This window comes from Aythya marila (assembly GCF_965140915.1).
Source record: "Aythya marila genome assembly, chromosome: 2".
Lineage (NCBI taxonomy): Eukaryota > Metazoa > Chordata > Aves > Anseriformes > Anatidae > Aythya > Aythya marila.
The window spans coordinates 107733174-107757985 of record NC_139043.1 but is presented as its reverse complement, the minus strand read 5'-3'; the positions used below and the strand labels follow the sequence as shown (position 1 = coordinate 107757985).

The following is a 24812-nucleotide window of genomic DNA, read 5'->3' as shown; positions in this document are numbered from 1 at the left end:
TGAGCAAAGATGGGGAAAAATCATTACTGTATTCTTTGTGGGGAATCACAGAAAGTCTCGGGTTCGAGGAGACCTTGGTCCAAGGACCCCCTGCCATGGGCAGGGACACCCCCCACCAGACCAGGTTGCCCAAAGCCCCATCCAGCCTGGCCTTGAGTACCTCCAGGGACACCACCATCCACAGCTTCTCTGGAACATTTAACTCAAACTTTATTATACTTTTTTTTTTTTTTTTTTTTAATAAAAAAAGTCTGAAAAGTTCAGTTTTGGGGTCTCTACTGTGAGTTCTGATTTCCTGGGTATCTTATCAATCCAGTCCCTATTAACGTGTACAGAACATTTTTTTTCTAAATATCTGAAAGGTTAGGCTTTGGAGGGGAGTTGGGCCTAGTTCAACTCCCCACAATACTTTGTTGTTTCACTATTTCTTTTTTTTTTTTTTCTCTAATGAACTTCCCTAGTCTCCTTTGTTTAAGTTTGACATCTGTCCTTTTAATTGTCTTTACAGTATCTGAAGGCTCAGAGTCTGAAATGTTAAAAATATTGTCTGTGTATTCTAACTGTTTTATTTCCTGAGATACCTTTAGGGAAGTGTTATTTAGGGTAAAGCTAGTCTTTGTTTTCCATAATACGCTTTATTTTTTATATTCAGTCCTTAAGGATGTATAATACCTTCCTCCTTTTCCCATATGGTAGCTTTAATGAATAGATTTGTTTTCTATTTTTCTGAAGTTACAGAATCCTTAACAAGCTTCTGGGCTCTGTGACTGCAAGAAGTAAAACTATAATTTCCAGTTGTAGAAGTACTTAGTAGCTGTTCTTTCACCATTCTCTTTCTTGCTACACCTCATACAGTTACCTAAGCAGCTTTCAAACATTAAATTACTGTCGTTATAAAGAGGCAGAGCTAAGACAATGTGCTGTTTTTTGTGTTCTTCAAATTTGCTTGCTCTTATACATCTTAAAAAAGCAAGGCTCTTCTGAGTGTGGCACTTAAGCTGAAAAAAAAAAGGAGGCATGTAATGCTGCAACGACCTTTGTAAAAGTGTGATAGGCAACAGCGGTACCCAGAGCGATGTCGAAAGATTTAGGTTCTGACCTAGGGGAGTACGATCTGTTCTTCAGGAGGAAATTCAGACTGAGGTCTCAAATATGTTAGTTCCAAATCCTTTACTTGGTGTTTCAAGAAGTAGTCTGTTCTGAATGTTTGTGGACTGCACTCTCACACTTCATTTAAGTACTAGGTGTATGGTTAGTAGATTGACATCTTAAGTGAAATTCCGAACTGCAATATAGAGTAGTGCACTAAAATGATTTTTTTTCCAAATACTTGAATCTCATGTGCAAATGTGAGAAACTGAATATGAAATTACTTGTTCCTTTAACTTCTGAAACTGAAAGAAATCCAAATATGCAAAGCATATGTTTTCAATTTTCATAAGATGAGATTTGTTCCTTTGAAAATAAAGCTAGTCTCTTGAAAATGATACTCAACAGTTTTCAGAAAGATCATGTAAAAAGATTGAACAGTGAAAACAAATCACTGATGTGATAAAAAGATAGTATAGAGACTTCTCTGCCTTTCTGAAGATCTGATTGAATTAATATCTGGATGGGAGCAAGTGTTAAGAAATGTAGATCCTTACATATCCCTAAATATCAGCAAATGCGTGGATCAGGAGGGCTTGATACAAGATGCTTTTGATTCTGGGGTTTGAGTTGGTGCTATATGTAGAAGGGGTGTGTAGGCTAATTCAGTTTACACACCTGGCTATCATACTTGAATTGTTGCCTACTGATATTTCGTTTAAACTTAGCATAGTTTCTTATTTGACTGAAACAGATAATATATAAATGAAATGTTTTAATTTAAGTTGAAAGCACAATCCTTGATGGAAATAATAAAGGAAGTGTAAAAGTGATTTCTTAGAGTCTGAAGAAAGTTGCCTAAGAAGCATTTAAAATTGCAGCTTTCTTCCTTGCCCTAGTACAGTCTGGTTCGCAGTTTCTCTGAAGAAGTGGAGAATGATTCAAGGGCAATGTTTTGTTGTTCATGTTAGTTAAATACTGTCTCTTGTTCTTTCCTGTAGTCCCAGTAAGAACATGACCAGGGAGGGAGTTTAGTAGAGACAAGAGAAGTCACTCTCCCTCACTTCTCACAAATCTTACCCTCTGGGACAGCTCTGTCCTTAGCGGGGCAGGAGCGGTCATCCTCTCCTACAGTCACTCCTTCCCATTTCAGCTCCAGCACAGGAGCCCAGCCTTCTCCAGCAAATTCAGGTGGCTTGCGTTCAGTGTCGTTGGTCCTGAGAGTTTCTGAGAGAATATTTCATACGGTTAGCTGGGACCAGCTACAGGAACTGAAGCAGCAAGGCTACTAGCAGTGTAACACACTCTGTAATATACTTGAGTTATGTTCTTACATGGGTTGAGAATGAATTGATCATCCCTAGTAAATATCGTGCAGATTTGTTGTTTAACTTTGTATTTTTTTCATACTACTTTAGCTAATGACTAATGATGTCATTTCATGATGGAAAATGACCCCTCCATTTTCATTTTTTTTCCAAGTCTATCAAATCAGATACATGACAGTTCTGAAAGTTTCAAGTTGGCTAAACTAGCTTTTCAGAAAGAGGGGCATTACTAATGTTTTAGTTTTTTTTTTCTTTGTCACTGCTGTTGTAAATTCCATATGCAGCAGTTCATTTCAAAGTGAAACTTGTTTCTGAGTTGGGTCATGTCTTCTGATCCTCCTGGTCAGCAAGGGGATCCCCACGTCAGCTTCTGTCTTGAATGCATCTTTCATTGAAATCGCATTCTTTGACATTTTCGTTTTCTGTGGAGAGCCCCAAAATCTTTGTGTTGCTCCTTCCTGCTCTTCATTGTATTTCCTTGCCAGCCTGCCTGTTTTTATGGCTGGGGTTTATTCTTTGCTCTATGAGAAGGCAAGAGGAAAAAGTAATCTTCCTCTGAAACACACTAGGTAATAAAGAAGGAGGTGACCTAATCTGTGCCTGAAGAGAGGAAAAAAAAAAAAAAAAAAAAAAAAGGGCCCCTTTTTGTCTACTACGGAGGCACCAAATGCCTTTTTTGCTTGCAGGGCTCCTTATTCCACATATGGAGGATCAGCAGACATGCACCTTCTCAAAGAAGATATTGGTAAGACTTTTCTTTGTCTAACACAGAATTGAGAAAAACTTCTGGAGATTAAGACGACATTGCCGCAATGTTTGATTACAGTTAGCCCTGAAACAGTGGATCTTGGATATCCTGTGCTTACATTAATGATTGCCTGATATGTCAGGAATGCTCAATTGTCATCTACACTCCCAGAATTTCCTTTGGAAATAAAAGTATCTTTGATCTTTATTGTTATTGTTTAGAAAACTGAGATTTAAATAGAGCAACACATTTTTATTCCTGTAACATCACGTTTTCGTAGAATCATAAGATGGTTTGGGCTGGAAAGGACCTTAAAGATCATCTCATTCCAGCCCCCGCCATGGGCAGGGACACCTCCCACCAGACCAGGCTGCCCAAAGCCCCATCCAGCCTGGCCTTGAGCACCTCCAGGGATGGGGCATCCACAGACTCTCTGTGCGAACTGTGCCACTGCCTCACCACCCTTGGAGTGAAGAATTTCTTCTTAATGCCTTATCTAAATCTTCTCCTCTTTTAGTTTAAAACCATTCCTCCTTGTCGTATCACTACACATTTTCTTAAATACAGCTGAAAAAGTCTTTCGCAGTAAGGTCTGAGAGTCAAAATTCTTACAACCTTTATTGAGTGCTTTAACAGTTTACTGCCCAGTACCTAGTATCTGGTGCTTGCTGAGAATATTAAAGTCCATCGATTTGAAGTTAAAGCAAGATAAATTTCATTTCAATATTTCTTTTTTAAAACTTCAAAAAAACATGGCTTTTTTGACTTTGATTCCCCAAATCTCAGTTTTAAAGGGTTTTATTTACTGTCATGTCTAGTGCATAAAGTTTGTTTTTTTTCATTTGTTTGCCTATTTGGGAGGACTGGCAACCTTGAATGAACTATTGTTGTTCAGGAACACTTCTTATATCTTGATGTGTTCCTTTTCTCATTTTGCTTACGCAGTGACATACGGTTGAAAATAGATTCTCTAGGTGTTTTCTTCAAGTATGAAAATGTATTCTTCGTAACTCCTGACTTTTTTTTGCATGCCCTGTTTTGTACAATAATCCGCATTAGATTTACAGAGCTTTTTTCTTTTTTTTTTTTTCCTTCCCTGAAGCATTATGTCCTGTGGTGAGGGTTTGAAATAGTATTTAATTTACACAAAAAGGCCATCATCCTTGTAACCCGCAGGATACTGCAAAGTATTTGCTAAAATGTATAACCACCATTTGTTAAGGCTACAAGAGTCTAGAAGATTGCTTTAGATATTATCATGTGTTTTTCTGATGCTCCTATAACAGGTTTTTAGTATTAACCTGTGTGTGCCACCCTTTAAGTGCTTGCTAAAATTGTAGTATCAGTGAAATCCTTTTTGAGGACAAAATAAAACAAAACACTGATACAACATCCAAGAAAGTTGGACTGTAAATTATGGCAGTACCATGCCGGGGAAATAATCCATTCCTAGAGACTTCCCCCACTGCATATTTATTTACAAGGTTAGATAGGATGAGCCAAGGAGCTTGATAGCTTTGAGGATATTCTTGTCCCTAATTCTTGATGTCTTCCTACATAGCTATTTTTTTTTGGTTAGCAAACTAATAGATATTATAGCTTAAATACTTAAAACTGCTCAATCTGAACAGAAATTGTTTCATGAAACTTAACCACTGTACTAATATTTTAAGAGCAGCTTTATGTAGCTGATTTTCTCATTTTTCTTTTAAGTGTATTGTTAAGCACCAGAGTTGACTCCCTCTTACTGTACCTTAGACATAGGGGATATGTTCCCCATCCTCAAGATAGGAATTACTGGTTTGATTCAATCGGTTCATCCTAAGGTGATCACCAGCTCCTGCTGAACAGCCTTTTCTCCTCTCATGTATAAACCCTTGAAATGCAGTACATCTTGGTGGCCAGCTTGGTTCCTTGTTTTGAACTATGTTGCTGCTTTAAAGAAAATCTGTAGGTAGAACAAAATGTGTTGGGTTCAGTTTTTACACCTTAAGAAACTTCCTGTTCTGACTTTGCAAATCTGACCTCAGGATTCACCTCTCCTCTTTCTTTTGTAAAATTAATATATACCCGTTCATCTTTCTGTAAACATATGAACACACAAATTGACATCCTAGTAAAGCCATGGCTTCTCAGATTCAGCTTTTTTCTTCTGGCTGACTTCCAGCCAGAAGAAGCTGTTCAACTCTGAACTTCCTAAAAAGAAGTCCAGCTCTGAATTTGCACGACCAAAGCAGTTCTACCTTTAGTCTCTTCTTGGAAAGAAACTGATACCTACATGTTGGACTTCTCTAGTGACTGCTTGAAATAAGTTGCTGTTGTGTGGAGCACTGAGCTGGCATCTAGCTCTTAGACTTGCTTAAAAATATCTCTGAAGATAGAAGGAGTAAGAAGTGATTTGTAAATGCTTCTGCAGTATTACAAAATGGTTTTATCTGTAAAGTGGGCTTTTTTGATTGTGAATAAATCAACTATTAGAAATCAAAATTAAATTCAGGTGATAAGTTTTCTTGTGGATTTGTGTACTTTTGATTTGGTGTAGAGGTCAGTTTCCTTTAAAACAAAACAAAGTGGCAAGTGTTTTGTTTTTATAGCAATTTTATACCCTGAAACATACAATACTGTTACATGTTAAAATAGATTAAAAGTGACATTTACTGTTGCTTTCATAATCTCAACATCCAAATGTAGTTAAAAAATAAAAAATAAAAATAAAACTGTGTTGGAACATTAAGCCATACCTTCAGACATGCATTTTTAGCTAGAGACTTCAGTCTAACTGGTATTCTTTAGCTCTTTGCAAAGGAGCGCTTTCTACAATGGACTTCCTTCTTTATTAGGCATTGACTCCTCAATCTGAGTATATTTGCAAGCTGATAGTACTGTTTTAATGACTAAATCACAAAGCAATAGGTACTGAGTAGTGCCCTTACTTTGGTAATAGTTGGTTATAGAGTAGGAGAATAACACAAAGGTTACGAGTAAATATATGATCTTCTGTTTGTGTTGTAGCTGCTATCCAGTACATGAAAAATAAGCCATGGACTATTAAGATAGCAACTAAAACATGATAGTTACCAGCTTCCAATTAAGAGTGAAGACTTAAGTCCTGAGAATATCTTAAATATGAGGCTTTTAATCTGTACAAACTATAAAGTAATGGGGAGAGAGGTTTTTAAAACAATCATAATGCTATTTGATTGCCTTGAAACACCTGTTTTTTATAAAAATGTGATCAACAGTTGCTGACATATTGCTGGTCTTAATGATTATTTCTGTAATGTTTGTTATGTATGGTAGCCTTCCAAGCATTCAGGAAGATGGCTTACCTCAAAAAGAACAGCCAAAAGAACAAGCAGCAGCAGAGCTATAGAGAACACCAAATAGTGTGGGTCTAGATGTGGTTCATTTATTTTCTGTATGAAAGATGCTTATATTCACTGCAAGCAGCGTAACAACGGAAGAGTTACTTTTTAAAATTTCTTGAAGTAAAAGAGAAGTTGGTTCTTTATAATGTGGTAAGGAGAAGGCTTAATTTTGATGTTGGTTACTGTTTCCTTTGTGATTTGTGTTCTTTTGAGGCTGTGTGGATTTTCAGAAGATGGAATTCTAAATTCTGTACTTATTCTTGTGTTCCGCTCCATTTTAGCCTCTGTGTTGATTTTACTGAAGATTGTTTATACATTTATAACAGGCGTATCTTATTAGGCGGAAGCTCTGTTGAAGTTTGTTTACTGTGCTTGGAAATGACAAATAACTTTTTTTCTTTTCCTTTTTTTCAATAGGATGCAGGACAGAAGAGATTTGGTGCTATTTCCTGTAATATTTGTGGAATGCTTTACACTGCTTCAAATCCGGAGGATGAAACCCAACACCTGCTCTTTCATAACCAGTTCATAAGTGCCGTAAAATATGTGGTAAGAAAAAAATTCTTTTCTTCCTGTGTACTAGTTACAATTCCTATTATTATGTTGTTGTGCTGTAATAAATTAATATCACAGGAGGCCACAAGTCCACTTTTGGAAATAGTTTCCAAAGCCATAGCAGACAGACTATACATCACTTAGAAAGGTATTCAGTAGGATAGTGATGTTGCATTACTTTTGTATTCTATCTTTTACAGTTCCTTAGTCTTGTGGGATGGGGACGTGGTGGTGATAGGAAGACAAAATAATGTTACTGTTTGAAAGCGCTAAATACAGGCTGCTTCTTGCAGCAGTTGGATTAATTGTCAGATAAAGAGCTGACTGTTTTTGTAATCGTGTAATGTTAGATGACTTCTAAATTTGTCTTAATTATGTGTAATTAATAGAGATGCTGCCTAGCAATCCAGTTGATACAACGTCATAGTGTATCACATACCAAATTAGTAGTGTGATTGTAATCTTTAAATATAAATTTAAAATATTATTCTATAGGTTCATTATATGTGTTATAGCTGAGTATCTGTCATATTAAAACACAGATTTGAAAAACCTTCTACAATTTTAAGGATGGTGTAAAATCAGCTATTTCACAGTAGCTGATATTACAAGACTTTCAGGAAATATCTGTTCACATGTCTGAAATCCAGAACAGAATCCACAAAGTCTATTTTCTTTATCACACATGTTACCTTCAGTACTCTACACTCGAGTAGATAAGACCTCCAGGATAACTGAACTGAGGCCACCAATTCATTTCATGTACGTGCCAAATGGCAGTTGGGCTACTCTTAAATCTCAAGCTCAATTTTATCCCATGATTCATAAATACAAAAATATATCTTCATAGCTCAAGTGTTTGAAACTATCTAGTAAATAGTTTTGGTATTTGTTCTGTTCTTGGTTAGTTTTTGCTGAATAATCCAGACATCTTAAAAGATCTTTTCTGATGTGCAGTAACTACATTGTAGGATGAGACTGGGCAGAAATGTTTTTTCATAATATTCCTGTTTGTCTTCTCCCCACAACCCCAAGTATTTTAGGATCTTGAATGTTACTGGAGCTGTAAAGATAAGTCATAGAAGATGGTGTTAGTTCTTCTGGACAGAAGCTGGCATATGAGTTCAGTAGTTATTTAAAGCTGCTAGGTTCACGTGGTGGAAGGAAGCTGCACTGAAATTTGAAATTGAATATTTTGGAGCTTGGAAGAGCTGAAATTTCTTACATGTATGTAAGTCTAGAGTAACAGCATGATTAACAAAAAAGTGAAAGAGCAGACTTCCTTAAAACAGTTGTAAATAACTATACATAAGTTAGAGAAAGTTTCCTTTGTTATAAGTACACCAAATGTTTCCTCAGCTGCTAGGTATCTTGTTAAAACTTCACAATTTTTATTCAGTCAAATTGTTTGTATTGTCAGTTCAGTGAGTAAACATTTGTATTTCTGAATCTGTTAGGAGTCTAGTTGTGTTTCATGACGGAATGCTGTGGAGTGAAGATGTAGCTGGTAACTGGTGTATAACACAAAGGAAGGAGCCTTATGAGTCTTTAAATCCTCATCTCTGTTTTTTTTCCTTATAAAATTTTCATTGACTCAGTTTTCTGCCTTGCTAAGTAGATACATCTTTAATATTAATCATTTGACCCATAGTTGGTGGTTCTTTTTTGATTTTAGTAATGTCTATGACGGAAACATTCTCACCTCCTCTTAAAAAATAATTTGAATTGTAGATAAAGCTTCTTGCCAGTGAATCGGTACACCATGTCTCTATCTGTTAATTCTTAGTTGCCCAGAAATACCAGAAGAATGATTGCTTGGTAGGAGGTTCACAGTGAGGATTTTTGGAAGGATGATTTGGAGATTTGCTTGGTTTCTAAAGATTTATATGTAGAGTTACTGTATTGAAAATAGGGCTGTGTTCCTTTCCCTGACACAAAGTGTTAATGGGACAGTAACATCATGCAGTTTAAAAATTGTACTAGAGAAGATCTTAGTTTGATGCAGGTGACCTTGGGATCTTACTACATTAGGTCTCTGGATGTTTTTTATGTAGTTAACACACTTGTCATTGCTGTTGATTTGGAGGCCATTTTGAAATGTTTTCTAAGCATCTTTCATTCTCCTGTTATTGACATTCTTCATGCCATGTGATGCAGTCCCAGTCAGACTTGAGAAGACTTGTGTCAGCCTTTCTCCCTGTTGAGTGTCTCTTGTTACGTGCCTGGTAGTTTTATTGATGATTCATTTCACTGAATCACAAGAAGATGGCTGTGTACATTATCACACTAGAGCTTCTCTTGCTGTGAACTGTGAAAATGGACTTCATAATTGTTTGTGTCTAGCCTGCCTGCATAAAGCTTGTGTTTTTTTTGCCTTTATTTTTTCAAAGTACTGAGTGGCCAGAAGATAGTCTGCACATAAATAATAAACCTTATTCTCTTCAACAGAACATATTTTTAAAACTTTTTTTTTAAACCTTTATTAAAAAATCCTTTTTAGATATCTCTAAAAATACTATAATGTCTTCAGAGGTAGGACAAGGAGATGATATTGAAAAACACACTTTACACACTTTGTCACTGATGGCTGATAGAGACAAAAAGGAAGTTGTGGGCATTATATGGAGAGAGAGAATTTGGCAAGTATAATGGCACTTTCTAAATGTGGGAATAGGATATTGGCAAGGACTGCTATGAGTTTCCTGAAGGGTATCATTCTCTGTTGACAGAAGCGTGGTAACTGAAAGAGCAAGAGGGTAAGGTAGTCGAGGACAGTCCTGGAGCAGGAATAGGGCAGTGTGAGATTGATCCACTACCATAGACAATATAGGAGTCTGTCTCACTATCCTTCTGGTTTCAGACATCTGAAAATCTCCAGAAAAAAATATGCCATTCTAGAACGTGCTTGCAATTGCATGACTATGTACATACCAATGTTAACTCCAGTGGTAAAACTGTAGGAGGGATAAGTGTTTCAGTTTTGGTTTAAAAAATAAATAAATACAAATCTAGCTATCTTTGTAACACCACTTACCATCACTTTAATCTCAGCAAATTTTTTAAAGAGCAGAATGTTTTTAATGAGGTTTTTAAGTTGCAGAGACAAATATTTAAGTTAGAAAATGCCTGTGGATCCAGGTGCCTGAGGTGAATGCAGTTAATATATTTGTATTTCAAGCTCATCCTCTTAGTTAAGAATATCTTGAGCTGAACAAAATTGGGAGAAGCTGTTGTTTGGGCTAATGACTTAACTGTCTAAGATTTAAGTAGCTATTCTGCTATAACAGCATCCAAGCCTATCTGTGAGGCTTGAAGATGTGGTGAATTTCATGTCATCTTAAAATTTGATGCTTCTCTTGATGTGCATTAATTCTGAAATTGATACGTGTATGCAAAATAAAACATAACATTTCAAATAAAGTTCTTAACCATTAGTTATCTTCTGTAAGAATCTTAGTTTTAACAGAATTAAACCAATGGTTACGTCCAAGGATCTTAATGCATTCTGCAGTCAAAACTTCAGTTTCCACATTACACTTGGAGGAAGTAACGACAGAACATCTGTAACTTGATGAAAAAGTCAGGAAGAAGAATGCAGTAGGCCCATTTCTCTGCTGCAAATTATCATAACATTTCATAATAAACCTGATTATTAGGAGAAGAACATTTTACAAATGTTTTTCTTAGTCCTAATATCAAAAATGGTACCCTATTAACTCAGTTTTCCTCACTTCTTCAATGTTTTTTGAGGAAAAAATGATATAAGAAAAATACACCAGTTTTCATCTATATGTATTCATTTTGGAAATAGTTCTGGCTTGTCTCTACTCCATGACATACATACACACATACCTATTAAAAAACAAAAACATATATAAAAGCAGATTTGCTGAAATTTGTCCTACTCTTACATAAGGACTTTTAAAACAAGGAATTGTGCAAGCAGTCTTCAATGTCTTCTAATTTATTTAAGTATTTTTAAAGACATATCTGCATAAGACACAAACTATATCTTAAACTATAAGCAGAGCATATTTTGTGTGAAACTGAGCACCTGACATATCAGCTGCAGTGCTTTTGGAGCCATCTTTCCCACTGTGTTCTACACTGGTTGTTACATACATATATAATAGCCCGTGAAAGCACTGCACTGCACGCCACAGTTGTAATTACTAATTGTCCATACTGCTGTGTCCTGGTGCAGTAGCAACTGCCACGCTCTATTGTCCTTTTTCTGAATTACTTTTTTTCCTTTCGTAATTTTATTGCCATTGCACTTCAATAAGCAAGCACAGCCTTGTATGAATTGGGAGGAAAAGGTACAGGATAGTTTGAAACACTCAGATTAAAAAACAAGTTAGCTTTTCAGGGCATGTTTTTTATATGAAGTACCGGTAGGATAAGCAGCCGTGAGATGGCGAGGAGGAGGGCACTGCAGCTGTTACCACACACGATAGGGCTCTGTGGCACTGCTCTGCCTACCTGTGGCGATGAGGTTTATAGGAGCCACGTTACAGCTACTTACAGGTAGCCTGCTGTTAAGCACAGGCTTCCAGCGTCAGGGAAGGGTGGTGCAGCCACGTACTTTTACTCCAGGCCTTGCCGAACATGTGTCCTGACAGGAACACCAGCTTTCCTTTCAACTTGGTGTATCACAAGCAATGTACATGAATGCTTGGGCGCCTTGTGCAACAAAAAGTCCCAGTGCCCTATAGTAATGGCAAGCAAAAAGAAAGGGAAGAACAATTTTTTGACACTGTAGTAGAAGATTATAAAATACCTTGCAGATACAATGCTTTTGTTTCTTCCGGTAGTAATGACTCCTGAGTTAAGGAGTCCTACTTTAGTTCTCAGTGACTGAAATACCTTTCAGGTTGTTGTGTTTTGTTTCAAGTCTTTTTTTTTTCTTAAATTAATAAGTGTGTTAAGGGAAATCATCTTCTGACCACATGGAAGATACTGGTACTAAAGTGCATTTGATGTATTGTAGATACTTAATAGGATCTGTCCCAGCTGAAGCTATAGAACATTTTCCTTAAAAGCTTTGATGTTAGAATATGAAAGAGCAGTGACAAATCTTGTGCATTATTTCCATTAGTCTGGTTTAAAGGAAGCGCAGTTCATTCCTTACTAAGACTGAACAGTAAGGATACTGAAAAAGCAAAGCAGATAGATGAAATATTAGTTCATTTGTTTGAAGTACACAAAGCTGCATCAAAAACAAAGGTATAAGGGTTGAAAATGCCCTTTCCGATGTAAACCAAATGAACTGAAAGTTTTGGATGAGCTTAGAGTTCGCAGGAAGTTTTTGAAGAACTTCATCTAAAAGATACATTTCTGAATAAATTTCAAAGTACTTGAATTTAGAAGTTGCCCTTCCTGTGAATGTGGTCTGATGTTATAATGATATAATGATAATCACTTAAGAAAATAAATAGGCAGACGATAATAAAAATAAGTTATATGTATTAGAGTAATTTTATCTTCCCAATTAATTGCATTTTTACTGAATCATATTTAGACTTCTGCTAATAGGCTGTTGCTTAAACATATCACAACGGTCTGGTGGTAATAGAAAATGTTTCTGAACAGACTACGTTTTGTTGGAAATGCCTGGCTGCTAGGTCAACAGAACACCGTAGCTTCAAATTTAGAGTAGAATTTTCGGCATTAGGCCTGCACCATTCTGGATACTGTAAAGGAAGGACTGTCAGACATGTTTTATTTCTCTGCAGGCATGTTGAGTGATGCTCACAGGTGGTTTAAAGTAGGCCGTAGAAAGCTTTTGTAGGGCAAACAGGTAGCCAGAAGGCAGTGAAAGACAAAAAATGGAGAGAGGATGGCGTTTGAAGTTGGAGAGGCAAACTCTGTGCCTTTTCTCACAGAATCAAAGCACGTGTCACAGTACCACCAATGGCACTTCTCTGCTTTCATGGATACTGTAAGGCTGCTGGTCATTGCCCTTCATTTTTAGATCATAATACAAATTCTAGTAGTTGTCTTGGCATTTAGTGCAACTGCTACTGAGCAGAAAGGCAGGCAGGATTTAAATGGTATCTGTGTTGCAACTGTTCCCTTGCTGGGTGCTAAACTTGTACTTAAATAGTTCCAAGACTACCAGCAAGCAGGTGAATTTCTAAAATTATTCTTTCCATGACTTGTTTGGGGTAAGGGATTAAAATCAGTGTGATTACATTGAGATACAGATCAAGTGTTGTAACACCTAAGTTTGACGTTTTTTGTGGTAGTTTATATGGCATTCATTCAGTGCCAAATTCCATTGCTTGGTCTTTAGCTGAACATTATTTTGTGGAAAGGTACAGATTTCAATGAGAATTATTCCATCAATATTGTTTCTTCAAAGGCTTTTTTATTTAAAGTTGCTTTGAGTTAGACTTGTAGATCAGCCTTTTCAGTGGCTGAAGTTACTTCTGCATTCAGTACTTTTAGGTCCCGTCAAAGCAACTTGATTTCTAATATCTACCAGTCCCATCTTACTAGATTTAAGTGGCTTTTTTGTTTTGTTTTTTTCCATGCAGGTACTGCTCATTATTCACCACGAGTGTGGATCTGAAGAAGAGTTAATTACCTCTATTTTTTTGAGTATGTTTATACTTCAGATACACACAACGTAGCCTCCTTCCCCATTAGATTCTTAGAAGGTAGTTATAAATTTTTTTTTTATAGTATCCTTCTTGTGGCTTTATTAGTTATGATCAGTAACAAAATAAACTATTCCTTACATTTTGGGCAACTGCATGCCAATCAGTTCACTTAGAACCTCCTGGAGGTCTTTCGCATGCCAAACTTTAAAACTGAGTGTGTATTTGTGGAGGTAACTATGTTAAAAAGAAATCTTTCAATAAAACTTAGGGTTTTTTCCATTCACTGGACTCTGGAAAATAAATATTACCTAGGTTTGGAGATCAGTTATGTGAGCCGAGTTTGCTACTTCAGTTTTAAAATTCAGTTTGCACTGCAGTCCTTGGGGGAAAAATCTAGTTGGGAAATAAGACACTTTGCTAAATTGCTTCTAGTTATAGTTAGGCTGTTGTATTGTACTATAAATAAGATCTTATTATATCTATTGTGCTCATTTTAAAAAGCTAGCTGAAGTTTCCTTCACTAGCAAAACAACTGCTAAATAGTTCAAAGTCTCTGCCTAAGTTCAGTGTCTAGAACAATAATATGCAATTTCTGTTTGTAAAGGTACATCTTGTGTATGGTTTAGATAAATTTTTGTTTTATTTAGGGATGGAAAAAGGAGAGAATTCTGGCTGAATATCCTGATGGGAAGATAATAATGGTTCTTCCTGATGACCCAAAATATGCACTTAAAAAGGTATGGTGAAAAGGACTGGACTTGTTTGTCTTATTTTGTTATTTGATATTTTATTCTGAGTAATGAGGATGTAAAATTTGTAGAACTAATGTGGGAGCAGTTGAAGGACTCAAAACTGATGTGGTTCTGTAGCTTTCTCCACAAACAGGTCAGAGCTCTCACTCCTACACACTGCTGCACCCTTCATAGGGGGATGGGTCTGAGCTAGAACGGAAAGCAGGGGTGGGAACAGCATCAACCAAATGAATTTTAATTTATTTTTTTAATATACGGAATGTCTGCCAGATATTTTGTATAATAATAAAAAAAAAAAATCTACTCTATTTAAACAGGTTGAAATGTATTGATCTTATTACACAGCGTGAATACCTGCACCATTTCCTAGATGATTTTTGGCTAAAAAGAGATTCAGTTAGAAAGTGGCCTCAGTCATCTATTCCATTCCGCTGTGCAAAGCAGGATCAGCTCTGGTTATGATGCATCTGATAACTTTCTAAAACTTCTGCTTTTTTTAAATAACTTCCTGAGGCTTTGTTGCAGTGCTTCACAAATTTCCCCTAAATGTCCAACAGAATCTCCACGCTGCAATTTTAGCTCATTCATGGAAGTTGTACTTCCCCAGCTGTAGGTAACATCCTTCTTTTCCTTTTTGCAACAGCTTCTGTGTTCCTGAACAAACTGTTGTTTTTGCCTTAAGAAGATTGAAAGGGTGTGCTGTTTTTCAGTTTACCCTCTTAAATATCATTTTATAGAGCTCTAATCATTGTCACACTGTCCACTAGATTCTTTCCATCTGTGCCATATCTCGTGTCTCTTTTGAAACTCACCATCTAAATCTGAGCACAGTACACTGGCCGGGCTGTAGAGCAGAAGCATCTTGCTGGCTAGCCTGCGTTAGTACCTCTTAATATGGCATTCCATTTTTCAGTAGTATGGCACTGACTCACATTCTGCTGCTGATTTGCTGTGACCAGGAAGTACTTTCTCACAGTACTGCACTCACAGAATGGCTGAGGTTGGAAGGGGCCTCTGGAGGACCTCTGGTCCAGCCTCACTGCTCAAGCAGGGCCACCTGGAGATGACTGTCCCACAGCACATCTGTACTGCTCCAGGGAGGCTGGGCAGCTCTGTCTGGGGAGGTTTTCAAACCCTGAGTCACAGGGTTCGATCTCATAGCTGAACCTGCTTAGAGCAGGAGCTTGAATCTCTCGAGGTACTTTTCCACCTGAGTTATTCTGCTATTCCATGGCTTGTGCTCCAGATAGTAATTAAAACATTTTTATTGTTGGTTGTACTACTCCAATCTATGTGTTTTAATGTGTTTCTGGTTTTCCTGAAATTAGCAAGCTGTAAGCTTTAACATTTTAATTGTGTAAGTCAAGAATTTTAATTGATTCCCTGAGATGCTGTGACTGCAGTGGGTTTTCTTTAGACTAAAACAGAATTTTCTAAGTTGCCATATTGAAAAAAGAATCTATGGCTTTTCTTACGGTATTTAATGCAGATAAGTTTGTTTACTAAGTTTAGTTTTTCTGGTGGCTTTGTCTGAATTTTAGTATTACATCAGTATAAAGTTTTGCATGTAGTTGCATTTTTTTTTTATTTTTATTTTTTTTTACTAAAATGACTGAGGAAGAAACAAAACCAAGCGTAAAATACCTAATTGGGGCAGAGGAAAAGAAAGCTGTAGCAAATGAAGTCATTTAGGACAGAGTTCTCTGTAATCCTGCATGGTTAAAGTTGAGAGCATCTACAGTGGTCAGCGCTGTGGCTGTGGAACAGCACTTTAAGAAAGGTGACATAATGTTTCAAATTGTTTAATCTGAATTGTCATTAAATGACTGGTGCATGAAGGTTAGATGAGAAAAGAGAGTAGCTGATACCAGGAATTTTTGAAATTACTTTAAAAGCATGTTTTGAAAACAATTTTCCTTTGATCACCGCTAATCTTCTATATTCAAAGCATCAGTAATTCCAGTATTGTTTTAGTAATGTAACTACAACATGCGTTGAAGACACTTATGCCATTTAATGCACCGCATAGAAAAGGCCACATTTATTTCGGACTCCTGTAAGTGATGAGATGTTTCAGTGCCTGGTTACAGGTATAGGATTCCCCCAATAAAACCTCAGCTCAAGCGTAAGCTTTTCTTTATATTCATGCTGGGGTTCATAAGTTTCTTTTAAACTTGCATTAGCAAGTTTAAAACTTCTTTAACTAAACATTTTAAACTAAACATTGAAATTTTGAGTTCCAGTTAAGCTTTACAAACTAACGGAAGAGCCAAAAGCTCGAGGAAGGAGGCAACAGCTAATCATTCCGTTTCAGCAAACACATGCGTGATCCCTTATGCAAACCCCTTGGCACTGTGCTTGCTATCATCTGCTCAAGACCCTTAATGGATTCATTATTTCAAGACTTTAAAAATAACCAGCTGAAAACCTTCCACTACACTTGTTTAACGTTTTGTATAGACCTCATTTTCTGGCTAAAATACCAGAGTCCACAGTTTGATAATGTGCATCCTCCCTGTTAGCCTTTGGCTAAATGAGTCTGGACTTACTGGAAGCTGATTTAGAGGTTTCTGCTCTTCATGTTTCCAGACAAGTATAATTTAAGGAAAATTTATGTGGACTTGTGTGTTGCACATTCCTTCCAATAATCCTTAACTTCTGGAATAGTTTTTGGTGTTCTAGATAACTTAGTGTGTTTCTGTAAATCTGTAATTTTAATGTATATTTGTAAAAATATATATTTATACACGTGTTTCTTATGCAGCATTTCAACTTATTTTGACAGGTTGAAGAAATTAGAGAAATGGTAGACAATGACTTGGGATTTCAGCAAGCTCCACTCATGTGTTACTCTAGAACGAAAACTCTTCTTTTTATTTCTAATGACAAAAAAGTTATTGGCTGTTTAATTGCAGAGCATATCCAGTGGGTAAGTTATTGAACTGGAGAAAGGTAGCCTCTAAATTTGGTGCTTGGTGACTGTGTTCTTCAGACATGCTGAAACTATAGAATTACTTAAGAGTTTGAGACTAGCCATTTGGCAAATAAGTACAGACACTTTAATGACAGGGGGTAATAAGAATTAGATTTTCTTTGTTGATATTATTTTAAATCAGATAAGATTTAGGTTTTTTTTTTTGTGAGGTTAAATTGTTTATCTTATATTTCAATTCTGAAATTGTCAACAGAAATCAAATTAGACAGATGCATTCTTTTTGGTGAGGCGTTCAACATGTATGTATGTTCAACTGAAATATATTACACAAGAATTGTATTTAATCATTAATGATGCTTTTATATAGTAACATATTTTGACGTCACCTGCAGGGCTACAGAGTTATAGAAGAGAAGGTTCCAGAAGTTAGTTCAGAAAATGAAAAAGTCATATTCGAAAGACAGAAAGCATGGTGCTGTTCAACGTCACCAGAACCTGCTATTTGCGGGATTAGTCGAATATGGGTATTCAGCATGATGCGTCGAAAGAAGATTGCTTCTCGGATGATAGAGTGTCTCAGGTAATACCAGAAATGTTTCCTTGGTTATATGAGTTTGATGGACTGGAGTCCAAGAGATTTATTGCATTCGTTTGGGTCTCAGGCTTGCATCTTTACATTTCCAGCGATACTGGCAATGTAGAGGTGAGCACAGCGGATGATTCCAGTGTTCTGTGGTGTTCAGTAACTAACTGAACTCAGTGTTCTGCAGGTTGTCTTAACAGTAACCTTTATGCTAAGTGCAGTTGTAATGAGCCAGCCTAGCCGACTGCAGATGAGCTTGGGTAAATTCCTCTGAGGTAATTACGAGTGGAGGAAGTGAGACTGTCTTTGGTCAGAGTATCTAAGGTCACAGTGTTAAGGACTGTGACCTAATCATTGGCCAAGTGTCTGTTCCGTAGAGGTAGCAAAGGGAAAAGAGCAGAAACACGTACCCAGAACTATTTGATACAGTCAAGTGGCTAACAGCCGTACTTCAGTGATAGTTTTAACCTTTTTATTTTTTTGGCTTTGCTCAGGTTTGCTGAGACTTCTGTAACATTAACTTCCATAGAGATTTAGTAGCTTGTAATGAGTGTATTCAGCTGAGGACTAAGTACTAGATGCATAAAAGGACACAAATATTCACACTGCTGTTCAGACAAATGTTAAAAATGTTGAATCTCCAAACCTTTGTTCATCTTTTTTTCTTTTTTTTCTTTTTTCCCCTGTTCTCTGGAAACTCCTAAACATTAAAATACTTTCTTCTAGTGACATTTCCTAGAAGTCTGACTCCCTGTCCTGAGTGATGTGTAAAACTACCCAACTCTTGTTATTGCTGGGCTGTCAGGTTTGTGCCAGCTGCCTGGCTAGCCTCATCCTGTTGGAGTTTGTGGCACAGGGACGCTCGTGTGTCTGCCAGTCCTCACACTCTCAGCTATTTGGAGAGCCTGGCAAAGCTGTTCCACAGCAAGATAAATGCATCCAAATGGCTGGTGCAGTGACTCGAAATTTCCTGTTAGGTCACGTTCTGTCTGAACTATCAGCTGTAGAACTGGATTCAGATAAGCATATTACCATGATGATTTTGGGGTGCTTTTCTTTTTGGAGGCTGATTTTTAATCCGTGTATTCAGTAGTATCCTATAAACTATTTATGCTGGAAGGACTTCTTCCCAGAGCAATGCTTGAGCTGTTCCCTCAGTCACAGCTCTAAAGGATCCTTGGAGTCCTTTTTAATGGATTGTTACTGCTATCAAGAAGAGGTGTCAGTTCTCCTCTTAGCTGTGCACTGCACCTCACCTTTTACAGTTTTCTGGTGCTCGTTTAGCCTTCCACTAGATCATTTTTAATTTGCTAAGTAGTAGAAAGCAGGTTCACCCAAAAGAGCTCTTTTTTGATGCCCAGTTAGCTGGTTTGCAGAAAGGCTGAATGTGCGCTGGGTTTGGTGTGAGGGAGGGAGCGCAGGAAGTTGCAGAAGGCGACGTAAAGGAGCAAGGCCTGCTTTTTAATGGCAGTAAGCAGTTGGATCTGCTCAGCTGCTGGTGAAGCTTCAGCCTCAGTGTCTCCCTGAGCAAAAGGCAGTATGAACAGGATGATTCTGGTAGCCAGCTAAATCCCGCCTTCAAAATGTTGAAGGTATCCTAGCAGAAGTTAAGTTCACTTTGAGAGCGTCTGCTCCATTTCACTTGAGCTTGCAACGCTTGGAGTCAAAAATACACAATGCAATACATAAATAGGTCCTCAGACTGTCTTGACTGGTATTTTCCAAAATCATCTTCCTAAAGGTAGTAATATACTATTGAGAAGGCAATAAAGCTGATAATAATTGAAAAAAGACTTTGTTGCTGTTGTCTTTTCCTCAAGATGTAATGGAGATGTCCATATATGATAGGTGTTAACACTTGCTCTGCAAGTACCTGCAAGTATATTTTACCAGAACTCAAAAAGGTAACTTTGGGAGTTTCTTCTGTTTCCAAAGAAGTTTATTTTGTTTTTCCCATCACCAAGGTCTTAAAGCCTGAGATCAGTTTTCTAACTTTGCTCACATAGCCATCCAAAAAAATACAGTGGTATCCTTGATTCTTTCCTACCTTCAAGTAAGAATAGAACATGTATGTGATATTTTCATGAAGTTAGATCGAATCTTCATGTAATCGCTATTGAAAATGTATCACTTAGGAATTTTGTGCTATGTTCTTAAACGTCCTAAATTAATCCAAGCTGTGCTCTATCCAAATGTCAAATGTTTTGTTTATTTGTTATTTGTTTCTTCAAACTAGAAACTTGAAATTTCATCTGGTCTGTTGAGACCCCTCAGTCAGGACCCTAACTGCTTTGCAGCTTACATTTTCATTCCTGGTGATTGTAGCCCCATAGTTCTAGCAGTGTCTTTTCTGTGAAGAAATAGTTGGAATGATTTCAGACCTTCTTTTAAGCTCTGAAATTGAACTGTTGTTGCAACTCGGATGAAATTGCCCTCTACAAACACTTCTTAAGATACCAAAACCTTCCTAGCACGAATGATTCCTTTTACCATTTGGAAAGAGGATATAGCGAATATAAATGGAGGTTTCTGATGGGTTGTAGCCTAATAGCATAAATACTCTTGCGTTATTTCCTGAGGGTGATTAATGTGTTGTGTTCTTTTTTTCTTCCAAACAGGAGCAACTTCATATATGGCTCATACTTAAGTAAAGAAGAAATTGCTTTCTCCGACCCCACTCCTGATGGAAAACTCTTTGCGACGCAGTACTGTGGCACCGGCCAGTTCCTAGTATACAACTTCCTCAATGGACAGCATCAGACTTAACTGCTTCTGAAGGAATTCCCTTTTTATCGGGAGACTTCTGCCAAAATGTACTGAATCGGTGCAGACCTTACGCAGAAGCCAGGGCCATTTTTCTTACCGTGAACTCAGGACTGGTAACAACCAAAAGGTTGTACTATTTTATTAAAATTGTAAACAATGCAGTAATAGGCTAACTTTGTTTTTTTAAAAGAAAGATATTTTATTAACTTTTACAGAAGTTTGATTGTATTTTATCTAGTTAGTCATGTTTACATGCAGCAGAAAATTGTTCATAGTGGACTGTAAACTAAAATGCAAAGACTATAGTCTCACTGATGAGTACCTGCTGAAGTTCTTAACGTGGTGATATACCAGTGCTTAAACACCGCGGGTGGGTGAGGCAGCAGAGTCCAAGCCTGAGCTCCTGGCATGCATCCTGCGCACGGCCGGGTGTAAGGGCAGCCTGGGTGATGGCTGCGGGGAAACTCGTTTTACCTCCCGTCTCCCGCAGAGGTGGAATGAAACCCCCACGGAGCGGTGTGCTCTTGGTGTCCCTGCAAGTGCTGTACTGAGTATATACCTCTGTTAGCGGACTTCACTTGGATACTTGTCGCTCCTTCATAAAGCTCTCCTCTTTTAAAGGGTTTGTATGTTGAAAAACTGCTGTGGCCTTTCTTGATCTGTACATAATGTAGATAGATTGAAAATAAAATTCTTGATAGCTTTTTCTAAAGTTACTCTGTATTGATACCGAGTGTGAATGAATCTTCGGTGTGTTTTATACTTTCGTTTCTGTGAGAGATTACCTTAGCAGCTAAAGGCAGCTGCTGGGCGTTTGGAAGTGCTCCTTGGAAAGCAGCCACTGCATCTCACCTGCTTGGGACCGGAATCACCTGACTGACAACGCGTTTGCATTGCATGCTTACGGTCAGTTCCCAGCAGCTCTGGCTCAGTAGCAACCTGCTATGAGGTAAGATGGGAGGTAGTAAGTTCATACTTGAAAAATGGCTTAAAAACCATACTGTGGGATGGGTAAGATTCAGGTGAAATTTAAACATTTGTGGTTTTTTAATTTTGGAACTCTAAGATCACAGGTACCCAGCCTGAAAAATCCGTAGGACTGGCAGGATGCTGAACTAACCTTTTTGTAACAAGTAACACTCAGTGTAGCACTATGCTGTGAGTTTCTCCGGTATAAGCACTACGTTTTAAGGCATTTAAAAAAAAAAAACAACAACAACATAAACTTTGTCTGGTGCAAACAGTTAAAATAGAGGCAGTCTTAAATGGTAACTTAATATATTCAAATTTAATGAAAGCACATTATAAACATACCATAGCCACAACTTCAGACAGTTTCAGTTCATAAACAATAACATGAGGTAGACTGACTAGTGAAGCTAAATTCACCAAGTTTTTGGTTAAGAAAACTTTACACTAGGAAAGCAACGTTTTGAACCCTCCTCCAAAAGTCACAAAAAGCAATTACATAAGTTAAGCAAAAAGCATTTGAATATGATTCTTTAAATCTTAGTTTACATTCAAATTTAACCTGCGAATAGACAGTAACATCTACAGGAAAAATATAACGCTGGCCAATTTAATACATTCATAAGAATGGCCTTGATGGTGAGGCTTAAACCGAAAAAGGAATAACGATAACCCAGATGTCAAATAACAGTATCCTTTCCAGGAATTCACAGGCAACAAGTTAAAAGTTTTCAACCGGCCAGGCCTACAGGGTTTGAGCTTCTTAGTATCTATCCTCTTTTCCATTATAAAGCTCCTTGCTTCTGCATGGCAGAGAGAGAGGTAAGGAAACTGGTTTACTGTTCCTCGGTAAAGGAAGGCAAATACGCTGACGTTCTGACTTCGTGCTCAACCTTCAGGACAATTTTGCACTGCCTCACCAGAGGGCTAACTCGCCAGAGTAGTCTCAGCACCTGGACTTTTAAGAACTTAGTGCAAACATCAAATACACAAACAAAAGGGAACCTTTTCCTGACGGCTCAGTACCTCACGCTTCACACTGAGACTCGGGGTGTCCTGCAGCCCTTCTGGCAAAACCAGAAACACTGGAACGCAGTCAGTTGCGTACCAAAAGCTTCGAGAAGCATCGTGTGCGTTCCTACATCTTCCAAGTGTTAAATATAAGGCAGGTTGTGTCTGAAGGAAAATATAAATGTACAGAACTGGGTTGTTCACATGAAATTTGCCAAATGTACAGCATCAGAGTGAAGCTACATTAAGACATTTATATGCAACCCATTTTCCTTTAGCCTCAGTCTAATATATGTTGTTTTTCCCATTTGTAAACACCTTTTCACCAGATAAAGAAGTTGCTCAATTGACACTGTTTAAAAAAAAATGCAGCTTTGGCAGGTCCTTCTCCAATGAGTTGTAGGTCAAGGATAAAGCAAGATGTGTTAGGTTTGGGGGGATTAGATGAACGTACCTGAACCTCTTCTAAAAACATGCTGCACTTTTTAATAAATGGGGTTATGATGTGCAGGGATATTTTTATTTTGGAAAGATCTGGAAACACCAATTGGTTAACTGCACGAGGAAAACAGCGTACTGGTGTGCTTCAACCCTGACAGCCGAATCGTACCATGCTGTGTTCTTTCTGGAGCAGCTCGCAGGCCACAGCCACTATGCACAGGGGTCAACCAAACGAGGGGCTGGCGGTGCTAGGTGGGGGTTGCTTCTGGACAGAATCTCTCCTGAGCAGCCCCAGCTCCTCAGGATTTCCCCCCTAAGCTGTTGTACGCGCTGCTCTCATTCAGTTGGACTCTTCTTTTCTCTCCCCAGTGCAGCCCCGGCACTGCTGCCCTCCTGGCACCTGAATCACCTACGGCCGTGAACGGACAGACCTGATCTTACACCTGCAGCCAGCTGGAGCTGCGTGAGGACACCGAGCAAGCCAAGGTACCTAGCGGGTGAAGTAACGCTGCTGGGAGCGCCTGTGTGCACGGTGCCTGCCACGCCTCTGCTGATTTGTTCAGGTTTAAGTAGTAAACTTAGAACACCTGTGGAAATTTTGCCAAAGACAGCTTCAATACATACACAATTACAAATCTTCAACTAACACTGCACAGAGAACAAGACTATTCCTTTTAATACAAATACCTACGTTACATTGTAGTTTCAAACCCCTGAGTATTCCCGTACCGAAGTACAGAGCTGAAGAGAAACAGCGGGCTCTCCTCCACGTATCTTCAATAAATCCCATATGCTGCGCTGAGTTTCTTGTAACACATTCAAGCTAGCAGCTGCGGAAAGCAGCCTCTTCCCCTAGCTCAGCTGAAGGTAAAGAGAATTCTTCATTGACCAAATCACGTCCTCTTCCTAGATCCTACGCCTCGGCTGGCGGTGTGATTAGTGCCAGCGGTTGGGACTGATGAGAACATAACGCGAATCCACGATCCTTCAAATCGTAACTGCTGTGGTAATTTTATACCTAGGAATAAAGCCTACTTTAGAATTTTGGGGAATCCTTTAGAGAAGTCTAGATAAATATTGGTTGCACTTTGCTCCACAGTGATTGTACTTTTTTTTTTTTTTTTAAAAAGTTCTTTTTTTCTTTGTTATTGGTGTCTTATCGAAGCTTATATATGGCGTCCAGTAAGAAAATAGAGCGGTTTGTCATCGCTGCTGTTAGCAGTTTGAAACTCATCCCGGAGGCGGAACTGCCACTCGTCCTCCAGCTCCAAGCGGACTATCGTCTGCCGTAGCGAGCTCCTGTCTTGACATATGACGCACAGCGTGGCACCTTCAATGGAAAAGCACGTTAGATCCTCGGTACAATAACAACTGTCTTTTCTCAATTCATTGCCCTAGGCAGTGTAAGTACAAGGCATTAGTATCAACTGTAGCAGAGAGCACGAACTGTAGCAGAGCACATGATGTCACTTTATAATAACATAATGAACGTGATTTATCAAAGCTTAGCTAAGGTTCAATTGCCTGCGCTTACTACTAAAGGGGCAGCATTTTACACTCCAAAAATAAACAATCCATCTGCTTCTTCTCCACAATGGCAGCAGCAACCGCAAACGGAGCTGCTTAATGAACCTGTCTGTTCTTCTAACCGTTCCCTATTCC

General features: G+C 38.1%; 2 protein-coding genes across 12 annotated transcripts in view; one reads left to right on the top strand and one right to left on the bottom strand.

The window, feature by feature from the left end:
- ESCO1 (establishment of sister chromatid cohesion N-acetyltransferase 1) overlaps positions 1-21445 on the top strand; it is a 33206-nt gene extending 11761 nt beyond the window's left edge. For 3 of the 6 annotated variants that reach the window (XM_082752967.1, XM_082752969.1, XM_082752968.1), the window contains exons 8-12: positions 6951-7082; positions 14341-14430; positions 17231-17374; positions 17773-17960; positions 20582-21445. In XM_082752967.1, coding sequence (XP_082609093.1) covers positions 6951-7082; positions 14341-14430; positions 17231-17374; positions 17773-17960; positions 20582-20729 — 702 coding nt within the window. In that variant the 3' untranslated portion in view covers positions 20730-21445. Of the gene's footprint in view, positions 1-6950; positions 7083-13627; positions 13751-14340; positions 14431-16066; positions 16380-17230; positions 17375-17772; positions 17961-20581 lie in introns of those variants that run through there. The other 3 variants (XR_014316872.1, XR_014316873.1, XM_082752970.1) reach the window with 3 other exon arrangements.
- A 136-nt stretch (positions 21446-21581) lies between these two features.
- Positions 21582-24812, bottom strand: part of GREB1L (GREB1 like retinoic acid receptor coactivator) — a 127264-nt gene continuing 124033 nt past the window's right edge. For all 6 annotated transcript variants that reach the window (XM_082752962.1, XM_082752961.1, XM_082752964.1 and 3 more), the window contains one exon: positions 21582-24480. In XM_082752962.1, coding sequence (XP_082609088.1) covers positions 24317-24480 — 164 coding nt within the window. In that variant the 3' untranslated portion in view covers positions 21582-24316. The remainder of the gene's footprint in view (positions 24481-24812) is intronic.